The 11260-nt window shown below is 38.3% G+C and overlaps 2 protein-coding genes across 2 annotated transcripts in view; both read right to left on the reverse strand.

Annotated features, from left to right (window-relative positions):
- Window positions 1-8235, reverse strand: part of unc79 (unc-79 homolog, NALCN channel complex subunit) — a 44605-nt gene extending 36370 nt beyond the window's left edge. Inside the window, exons 1-3 of the mRNA XM_087780350.1 lie at window positions 8104-8235; window positions 6155-6275; window positions 472-785 (exon numbers count right to left, since the gene is read on the reverse strand). Of these exons, the coding sequence (XP_087636476.1) occupies window positions 472-785; window positions 6155-6275; window positions 8104-8125 (457 nt within the window). The 5' untranslated portion in view covers window positions 8126-8235. The remainder of the gene's footprint in view (window positions 1-471; window positions 786-6154; window positions 6276-8103) is intronic.
- Window positions 8236-9218: 983 nt separating this feature from the next.
- LOC148060738 (cytochrome c oxidase subunit 8A, mitochondrial) lies at window positions 9219-9774 on the reverse strand. Its single transcript, XM_087780490.1, has 2 exons — window positions 9633-9774; window positions 9219-9366 (listed from the first exon to the last, which is right to left on the reverse strand). Exons 1-2 carry the CDS (start codon window positions 9738-9740, stop codon window positions 9265-9267), a joined length of 210 nt encoding a protein of 69 aa, XP_087636616.1. The 5' UTR covers window positions 9741-9774; the 3' UTR covers window positions 9219-9264.
- Window positions 9775-11260: the final 1486 nt, after the last annotated feature.

The raw sequence follows: 11260 nt of genomic DNA on the forward strand, positions 1-11260 counted from the left end.
CCATATATTACACACTGCAACTTTAAGTCATCTGGAGTGAACGCCGAACATTCCGGCCACAGAGATGAGGTGTCATGCTTAGAGGTTTTTTTGTTGTCAACAGTGGTCACTTCATGGAAATAAAATAAATTTAAAAAAACACGTAGTCGGCTCCGAGTAGTTAGGCTTCTCGGAACGGAAGCTCTGATATCGCTTCTGCGACAACAGAGGTCAGACACTTCTCCCACGTGACAAACATGCAGTCGAGGATGATGCAAAGAGGAGGCTGGTGGGTCCAATGGCTTATGAATAAGTCGACGGGGTCCAGCGTGCTCCCCATCACCCCATGCAGCCCTCAAGATTCTCAGCGGGACTCGTCTCCTCCAAAAAAAGAGGCCAAAAAAGCAGTGGTGGCTTCATGCAGGCCAGACGGCTCGGAGGGGGGGGGGATGATGATGACAAACAGTGGTGGTGCACTGGGCCTTCACTCACCATGCTGACCGTGCTGCAGCAGGGGCACCAGGTCAAGCAGGGTCACGAGGGTCACATACAGGCCCTGATAGTCCAGAGAGGGGTACTCTGAGAGCTGAGCGTCCCGACTCTGCTGCCCCTGCCCCCCGCGGTCTGACGGGGCATCGCGCAGAACGCTGTAAAGGAGGGAGCGAGTAACTGTAGGGTTGATGGAACTGACTTGTGGTCTTAGAGATGGGGTGAGTGGGAATGGCACAGGAAAAAGACACATGGTCATGGGCACGGCCAAATTGGGAGCTTCCTGGTTCTCCTTCCTGCCTGTGCGGGACAGAATGCTGCTCCGGGGCGGGAGGGTAGGGGAAGGGGGTAGGGGGAACAAGGGAAAAAAAGAGACAACAAAGACACAAAAAAACAGCACATTACATTGAAATGGCACTACAGAGACAGCGTAAATAGAAAAAAACAAACCCAGATAAACCCCACATAGGATGCAGTGTCTCACTCCTCGTTTGTTTGTTTGTTTTTTTAAACGGCTACTCGGATTGGTTGTTATCACAAGAAAAGAGAAGGAGGAAGAAAACACACAAACTGCAATGATCACTGCATCTCATGCGTATCTGGTGACAAGGAGCAAAAATATAAAAAATGGCATGTTTTCAGTGGCAACCCCATACTTCTCCAAAGAAGCGCCTGCCGTCGGCCAATCGCGCGGCCACGAGAAACAAAAGGAGCCAATCGGTTCTCTCGGTTTGAGGCGGAATGTCCTTGTCTTTGGTGGGGCTGTCAAGGATGGGAGTGACACCAAATTGGTTTTTCGGGGAATATACAGAGGTGACACTTTTGAAACATGCTTCAGCCAGTAATAAACATGCGTGTGAGGTCAGATCAAGGGCTCACGGGTCACAGCACATGTTTATTGCACCAGAGAAATAATGTCCGTATGCATACGATATGATACTGGTTCAGTATCATCAGGAGAAATAATGAGATCCAACAGGCATATGGATTCAGGTTTCTAAAAATAAATGTAAGGACTAGTCTACGGTCGAGGAAAACTATAATGACAGTGGTGTCGTGGGCTGGGAATGACTGGTAGCATTATGTGTGTGAGCTAATGGATGGACGAGAGTGTTTGTTGTCGCCAGGGAAACGAACCGAAGCATATTGCATTCACTCGAGAGACAAATCCTGCTCCGTTTTCCTATTTCCTTAAGTAACTTCTTAATTTATTTTGAAAGGACATTTTGTCTACAGGTGACTTTTTGAGTTTTCTTCTGCAATAAAAAGAAAAGAGGTTATGATTTATTTGTGCTATAAAGCAACTCTTTAAGGTGTGTAATTACATTGTATTATATTAACAAGTAATGCATGGTTTAATCATTTTCTTGTCCTTTGCACTAGATGATAAATTATATATATATACTGTATATAAATATATATACACATATACGTCGAGATTCTCAAAATAGAATGTGTATAAAATCTAAATATACAGAATCAATTTAACATAATCATTTGATCTCATGGGATAATTAGACTTGTTAATAATGTTTTCTCCCACATTATATGTTATTTTTCTTTCTTTTGTATTTGGGTAAATAAATATTGTTATTTTGTTTGTTGTTGTGTTTTTTTGTTCAGAGATGCAATATAAACATCAGATGATTCCGGGTATTATTAGCAAAATATTTTATCAATTTATCGATTTGACTGGATAAAAAGACCAGATTGATTAATGACCTTGGGGAATATATATATATATAAATATATGACGATTATAGTGAATATGAAAATATTAACCTATTAGTATTGGCCATGACAAGCAGGAACTTATCAGAAACGCTAGAAGATTTTCATATCTTGCATCACACCTGCACTACAAATAAAAAATACATTGATGACTGTATTTGTGTAAGGTCAGAGGCTGGTTTTCTCTTTCTGGGGGGGATTGTGAATATATATTTTGTTAATTTATTAATATTTTACTATGGTTAGACTGTTTTAATTGGCCCAAATTAAAATTGATAACCTTTTAATGAAGTTTGAAGATGTAATTAGTTTTCCTTGACAACTGCAACAATCAACTCTTTGTGGGAATTTGACTTTACTTTGGATTTTCTGATATTTTTGTTACCAACTTTTTGCATTACTTAATCTTTCTAATGTTTCTTCGGACATCTGTCTTGTAATTTGTTTCTTCCTTCTTCCATTTTAATTCAGCCGAGAGCTAAATTCAGCTTTTTAGTCTAGAGTTTGTTAAGCTCATGGGCCAAACAATATGAATCTATACCTGCTTTTAGGGAATGTGGAGACTCTTGAAGGAACAATTTGATTCTTCTATTTGAGATTCATATTGAACATTTTCTCCATTTTCTTTTTAAAACTACATCCTATCAATTAACATGTATCGTTTCTCAAGAAAACAGCCTGGATAAGGCAGCATAGTCTTTGAGTTTAAATAACATTTGTAGTCTAGAGGTTGTAGTTTATCCCAAATATAGAAAGCGGAATCTTCAATACTGTCCTCAGGAAAAAAAGAGCAGACCTTGACTCTTCAGTGAACGCAGCACGTTTCAGCAGGTGGAAATTTCAATTAGAAGGAAAACAAAAGAGAAACTAGTCGGGGGGGTTGAGTGCGGGGGCGTCTAGAGGAGAGGAGAGGGTAGGGGGGCGCCAGAGAGCATTGCTCTGCTACTGCACATGTAATTAAAGAGCTAATCTGGTCTAACATGAATGCCCACATTATAAATGCTGATGATGCTGTTTCTTATTTTTAAGTCACTCAGTTGATGGCTAGCGAGAAAGGGGATGGCAGAACAAATTATCAATCTTCATCATTATTCCGATCACCCGCAAAAAAAACCCGTCATAAAAAAAATCCCCTCAAAGTGATACCCTGACACACTCGGACCGCCACCCAAGAGGTTCCTCGCAGGACCAGAGTCTCAGAATAAAACTTTTTCACTGCCAGTAAACATCATCGATTGGAACAATGAACATAGACACCTCACACACACACACACACTTGCACACACACAACACACTCACACCCTAACAAACACGGGTACACATATATACGACACATAAAAACACATGTAGAAATGCACTGGTACACAAACAATGACACACATTTATTGTGTATTTGTGTGTATTTTGGGTGATAGGGCTGCACAATATGGTTGTTTACTTAAATGTTAGGTTTGGTTAGCGAGCATTGTTTATATCTGTTGAATATTTGAGATTTATTTTGACTTAGAAACAAGAATTCTTAGAGATGATACTAACCTGGACTGAGGCTAGAATAGTGTTATGTGCATAAAAGAACAGCTTGCAGTAGCATTTACATATCACTGACAACAACCTTTGAGATAAATGTCAACAACCTAGCTGGGATGCAAATTTAGCACAAGTTGAAAAAGCTTTCTTATTCCAGATGCTAATCAAGTAGCTACTGTATAACAGTGATAGCTAAAAGCGCTAAGTAAGTAAGTAAGTCATTTTTATTTGTATAGCGCTTTTCCAGACCAGGGTCACAAAGCGCTTAAACAATCAAAACAATATTCAATAAAGTATATATTTTAAAGATCAAGATAAAACTGATAACACAACAGGAGTTCCAGAAAATCAAGGAAAAGCCTAAGGTAGTTATCAAAGTTATAGTGATCGTAGTATAATTAGATGAAAATAATGGTGTGGTGAAAATAAAAGTGTATTTTTACTCAAATTAAAAATGTTTGATGTCTATTTGGATTTTAATGTCAGGGCAGGAGATTCTCAGCCATTTGCCAGAGACCCCGAGTACAAGCAGTGTTATATACAATTAAAAGCATGGAGGGAATACTAAGTGTCTTTTGCATGATATTGTGCAGCCCTCTGTTGTGTGTCGCCTCCACTTTACTGTGTTAAAATTTGATCAGTGATGAAGCCGAATGTGTCAACTATCCTCCTCCTATGGTCGACACGTCACCATCAGAACCTCCTCGGACTTCACTTCTACTTCCTGTCTGCATTTGATTCAGACTCTCTGACTTTCTGTTCACTTTATTTTTGTAGAACAACGGCGACGTCACTGCTCAATCTGTTCTCGAGCTCCATTCTCAACTCTGTTCCAAGCTGACACTTTCTACGACCACATCTCACTCACTGCCTCAACTGGGAACCAGAGTCTTTGATATTCTGATTGAAAACCATCAGATCAAGTGTTTTATTGTCACCTTTTGTTTTAGCTTCACCAATAAATGTATCTTTTATTTAAGGCAGTTGTTCTGTTTACTCAATGATTGTGGAATTGTTTCTTGTTTTAGATTTCCTGTGCGTCATTTTTTTATTTATAGATTATATTATTATTTTTGTAGTGTTTTTTGTTATCAATGTATTATTCTAGAACTTTTTTCATTAGATTGTGTTAAATTCTTTAACTAGATGTATACTACATTCCATTTTCAACAATTCAACTTTCCTTTTCATTAAACCACATTCACTTATTCTTGCTTTGAGTCTTTTTATTGCATGACCTTGCCAAGAAGCTTTCCAGAGAAATCAATCCACGGATATTCTTAAAATTCTAACTAGCAAATAAAAATACAGTATGATATTAAAGCATAACAGTGATTTTCTATTTCTGCTTTTTTTTTTTACATACAAAATTGTTCTTGTTATGCATCTCTTCTTCAAATTATTATTTACTATTAATGTCAATTTGATAATCACATTTAAAAGTAAAAATTAAAAATGTAAATCAAGTCAGACCCCAGTTAAAAATAACGGTAAAATGTTTATTTTTTACATATATTTACTATATATATATTGACTTTATTAACTATATTTTTCTATATTTTTAAAAATAATTGTATATACAACTTATAAGTATATTCATATTAATATATAATACAATTTTATATTTATATTTTTCAAAATATTGTAAACTTTTTTGTCACTTGCTCATTGGTTCTCATTTGTATGTTGAAAACATAATTTCCTGTATTTTTTGCTCATTTCTTGTCTCCTCATGTAGCTCAACTGCTCAACATCTATTTTGGGTGGAATGGTGGATTTTTATATTCACAGTGACATTTGTATTTTTAGTTTCGTAAAGGACACCAGTAATTCTTTTGAAAGTAAAAGGCAAACATAAATATTCATAATAATCCCTAGAAAGCAGTGGCAGACAGAGTTAAGGCTGCCTGATAATCTCGACTGACCCTGAGCCGATAAAAGTGGAACACATTCAGCCTCCAGTAATCCTGCTCTCTTCTGAAATTAGCCGAATTGAGCCACAGAAATAGGCCTGTGGTTCTTTTCACACAGAAACGGCTGGCGGATATTACAAGTGGAATTCAAACGTCCACCTACTTTGACCTGTGACAGAGCAGGAATTAAAATCAAGCTCACTCCCGGAGGGTTTTCATCGCCCCCCTGGGATCTGCCTGACCCTGCGTCGGTGCATCTGGGCCCTCTGGGAAGGACCGACCCAGAGAGGCCTCATCTGTTGAATCAATAAGCTACACAAGAACAACAGACGTGTTCACACGTCAGAAGCAGATCAGCCAGGGGACGGAGTCTCTCGCCTCCTGAGTCTATTTCTGAGCCACGAAAAATGGTGTCCGTGTCGTCCCTGAGAGGAAAGTGTGTCTGGTCTAATGACGAAGGAGGCTAGTCATGTGATGTGCTACTTCACCTGTTAGCTTCGGAGCTCGGTACTTACCTGAGCAGCGTCTGGGAAAAGTACTTCAGGGTGTTGGCGATGTCCGTACCCGAAGGCACCGGGTAGATGTTGTGCTGCACCCGGTTGTGATACTCTTGCAAGTATCGGATCTTTGAGGCAACTGCAGAGGAGAATGATTCAGTGAAATGAATTAGCAGCAAGCTACGACTATTTAACATTACAAATAAATCATGTTCTGCCTCCAGATAGGTAAAGAGTTGTTCACTTGTTCGTGGAGGACACTGGTTTACATCTGGTGACCTTTTATAGAAGCGCTGCGGGAGAGCTAAACCTGTCGCTTACAGAAAAACACACAAGGTTGGAATGAAAGTCAAAGCTTGTGTTGTAACAAGATGACTTAAACACTTTCTCTACTCACTGCATCAAACTTCTACCACAGAAAAACAAATTCTAATGTACACCATCACGCTAAAGAAAATAATTTTCTAGTAGTAAAAGCAGTGGAGAAAACAGCTATATTACAAAATGTCTTGTTTTTAAATGCCTAAAAATGTTAAACTGAGTTAACTTGGCATTTACCAAATCAAGTACTAAAATAACTTACTTTTTATGTATTTATTTCAACATAAACTAAAGGTTGCTCAAACAGAGAAAGTTAATGTCTACAAATATTCTTTTGTTTATTCCTGATTTACAGCTATAACTTTACAATGGCTAAATGCTAATGATGCAACTCTGTTGCAATAGAAAACAACAGATGTTAAACAATAAAATAGTTGTTATGATAACAAGGCGTATTGTTTATCCTTGATTTTCTATATTGTACAGCTTTAACATTACAGTTGCTAGGCAGTAACTTATAGCAGCCGAACGCTAATGATGGTAAAGTTATATTTCAGAATGAAAGCAATGAAAATGCTACACAACATCAAATATTTAAAAATAGCTTTAAAAATTTTGATAATAGAGTTTCAAAATATATATTGTTCATTCACTATTTGTTATAGTTTCTGGCATAACGTTGCAACCACTTGTATTGATCAGGTATTTATCATATTTAAGAAGATATTTTAAGACAAGACAGAATATTTAGTTCATCAAATATCCGAAAATGTTTTTTATATATTTAAATAAATTATTAATATGTAACTAAACTATTTTTTAGACGCTTTTATTCAACTGTTAGAAGCTAAATGCTAATATTGCCGCTCGGGTATAAAAAAAATAAATACATTGAATTAAATTACATCAAAACTACATCACAGAACTTACATATTAAATTGTATTGTCCATGTGCTATAGAAAAATCAATAATAGTCATTTTTATCCAACGTTTGAAGAGTTTTTGTTTCTAAATGCAGCTACCTGTCACGGTGACGACATGTTTTAGACCACAGAAGAAGAAAGTCGGCGCCTCAAGGGTCAAAAGTGTCATTTCATAAAGTCGGTTTTTATCGACAAATATGATAAAATACGAGTTTATTTCCGTGTCCTGGCGCTGAAATAAGACAGAGGTGTCTTGAATCGTCATGTTTTCCTGAGCAGCGATCACAACAGCACCATTACCTGTTGACATGGAAACCAGCCCACGTCAAACACATTTAGCACAAAAATGTATGAAATTCCATATTAGATGATTAAAAAATAGTGACTTGCGGGAAAATACTTAAACACCGTAACTGAGATCGGAGCCTGTTATCGATCCACGCCCGCGGGTTTAGTGAAAAAAATGAATCGACCTTGAGATGATATTTGTGTTTGACTAAATGAAACATGTTCCCAAATGGAACCAATATTGCGCTGAGATGCTGTCGTGGAGGTTCATAGATAGCCAGCAGTTCCATCCTCTGCAGTGGGAGAGACGACGTGTTGCGAACCTGCCGCTTCCATCATCATCCTCGGCGGCAGCGGCAAGGACGGCACCCCCGGTTCCCCCCCTTTTTCTACCGACACTGACAGAGACTTTGACGGAACCGGCCGGTACTCACACTGCTCTGCCTTGGTGGACATCGCGCTGACACTTTGGCGAACATAAATCCTCTGGTGTCCAGAGCTGGAGTCGACTCTCCTGGCGTGTGTGTCCTGCAGCGGTGCTGGTGGATGAGTGTGTTCCCCCCTCACTGTGATCGTACCACTGTGGTCGAGTCCCGCTACTGCTGTTCCTGCACATTACCGACCCAGAACACGTCCTGCAGACCCACCCCTCGCTGTCATGACACTTTATTTTGAAGATACACAAGACGCTGTCTCTATTTTTTAGCAGGTTTTCCTTGCCTCGGTTTTTTCTGAATGGATCGATCCATTTGGACCGGCTGTCACTGGGTAATAATCGATAGTTAGTTTGCATACTAATCTATCTATCTATCTATCTATCTATCTATCTATCTATCTATCTATCTATCTATCTATCTATCTATCTATCTATCTATCTATCTATCTATCTATCTATCTATCTATCTATCTATCTATCTATCTATCTATCTATCTATCTATCTATCTATCTATCTATCTATCTATCTATCTATCTATCTATCTATCTATCTATCTATCTATCTATCTATCTATCTATCTATCTATCTATCTATCTATCTATCTATCTATCTATCTATCTATCTATCTATCTATCTATCTATCTATCTATCTATCTATCTATCTATCCATCCACCCATCCTCTCCCACTCAGACAGAGGGGAGAAAAATAAAATAAGATACTGACTAAACGATGGCAACAATAGAATAAATGTTTTAACAAAGATATGTGTAATTATGCAACAACATTATTTGTACTATACTTTGACTTAATTTCAAGAATAGAAGAGAAAATATATAGAAATAGAATAGAAAAGACATATAAATAGGCTAAAAATAATATGTACTGTACATGTTTTTTGAAAGAATGTCTCTAACACCTTATTAAGGCTGCATGGATACAGTCAAGTGGCCAGATGTGGCCCCTAGGCCACACTTTGATAGGACACTCAGATTTATTGTCAACCAATATCTCAGAATTTGGTTTCGTACTGAGGGGTTTCAGAGGTTATTGGACGGACTGGTGGGCACCAGATGTGATTCATTGTGGCAAAATAAATATAAGACGACCAGATAGTCCAAATGTTTTTTAATTGTAGAATTATCATCATGCGGCTTTGTCATTGTTTGGGTCTGGAGCGGTACTCTGGGATGTGATGCAGGATCCATCCAGCCGGACCAAGGACACTTAATGCAAGCATCCCCAGTGCAAAGAAGGACTGCTGCAAGAAAGTTCAACACAGGGAATGTTAACCAGACTTTTTCATCTCTAGCCTTCTTCTAATAACTATTAATTATTGATCTGAGATACCAACCTACTTCCAACCTCAACTGCCAACTGTCTTACCCATCTACCAACGACCAACTAGTTGCAGGAAACCAAGTCATGAAAATAATTGTTGGACTCTGACGGACTCTCTGTCTAACAGATCTGATGACATCTACACTTTTTCTCATGTCAAGATGTTAGTCTGAAGGGGAATCTTACCAGAGGTCCTATCTTGTCCTTGGGTGGTTTGCTGTGCAATTTGGATCTCTTGATTGTCATCAAACTTGTTGTTCTGGTCAGCAAGCAGGTCCTCACCACGAGACACATCCTTCTGTGGTATGCTGGTTCTGATCCACTGGAGAGAAACTTCCCTCTCTCGGATGTCTCCGCTCTTCCTGTGGGACTGACAGACTTTTATCCAAATCCCAGAACTCATTCTGGAACTTCCTGGGTTGAAGTCATCAAAAAACGATGGAAGGAGGTGTCAGATACTTAAAATAAGTTAAAATTTAAAATATTTATCAGACCAATGCATGCTGAATGAAAATAATCCACCTTTAATTTTTGACTGATATACGTTTTAAAATGTGTTTTTTTAGGTTTTGATATACCATCATTCTTTGGGAAATTTTAGTTGTGAAGCAGTTCCTAAAGGACATACAGTACACATATTTAATACATGTTTTTCAATCATAGATAAAATTATTAATGTAAAAAGATATGTATATAAAATATATAAAACAATGATAATAAAATAGTAATAATATAACTAAAATAAACACCATACGAAATAAAAACACTAATTTCTTTGTTTAACATGAAAGAAATTAAACTCAAGTTGCGGGCAAAAAATAGAAAAAACTCAACTTTATTTAGAAAACACAAAGCAATGTATCACTGCTTTACTTGGAAATTACAACCTTCAAATATATAGAAATACTCATTATATAAGACATGACGATAAATGTTTTACCCAAATAGCTCAGCAACACTTTTGCAAAACAAATGCTTACTTACTTACTTCAATAATACTTTTTTAACAATACTTTAATTGTCTTCGCGCGTGCGCAAACACATTGTTTCTTTGTTGTATGAAGTCGCCTCCCACTGGTGTTAAAGTGAACTGCAATGTGATTAAAAATACACTTTTTTTTTTTTTAGAATCCCTTATTAGTCCCGCGAGGGGAAATTCAACCATTCACACATACTGATGGGAGTAGGCTGCACACTTGCGCCAAGTTCACCATCAGGAGCAATCAGGGTGAAGTGTCTTGCTCAGGGACACAACGACACAAGCTTGTCTGGAGCTGGGATTGAACCTGCAACCTTTTGGACTGTAGGCAACCACTCTACCATCTGAGCTATGTCGCCCCATTATTCGTTTTCTTTTTCTGCCTCGTATAAAAAGTTACTCAAAACTCGGTTTGAAAAGTCGGCGACGTTCCTGAGCCGGAGGGGAACATTCATTCAAAGGGCCTCGCTCAATTATTTAAAAATACTTAAACCCTTTTATATAATTAGTATGAAGTTGATAGGCCACAAGTCCAGCACGCGCAAGACCCCCTGCAGTTTGCCTACCAGCCAGCAGTTGGTGTGGAAGATGCCATCCTTCACCTCCTGCATCGGACCTACTCCCACTTGGATAAAGGAAGCGGTTCAGTGAGAATCCTGTTCCTGGACTTTTCTAGTGCCTTCAACACTATCCAACCCACTCTGCTGCAGGACAAACTGACTAAGATGCATGTGGACCCTGGTCTGGTCTCCTGGATTACGGACTATCTTACTGATCGACCACAGTATGTCAGGCTGAAGGATATCAAGTCTGACACTGTGGTGTGCAGTACAGG

The sequence above is a fragment of the Callionymus lyra genome, chromosome 18 (assembly GCF_982586985.1).
Source record: "Callionymus lyra chromosome 18, fCalLyr1.hap1.1, whole genome shotgun sequence".
Taxonomy (NCBI): Eukaryota; Metazoa; Chordata; class Actinopteri; order Syngnathiformes; family Callionymidae; genus Callionymus; species Callionymus lyra.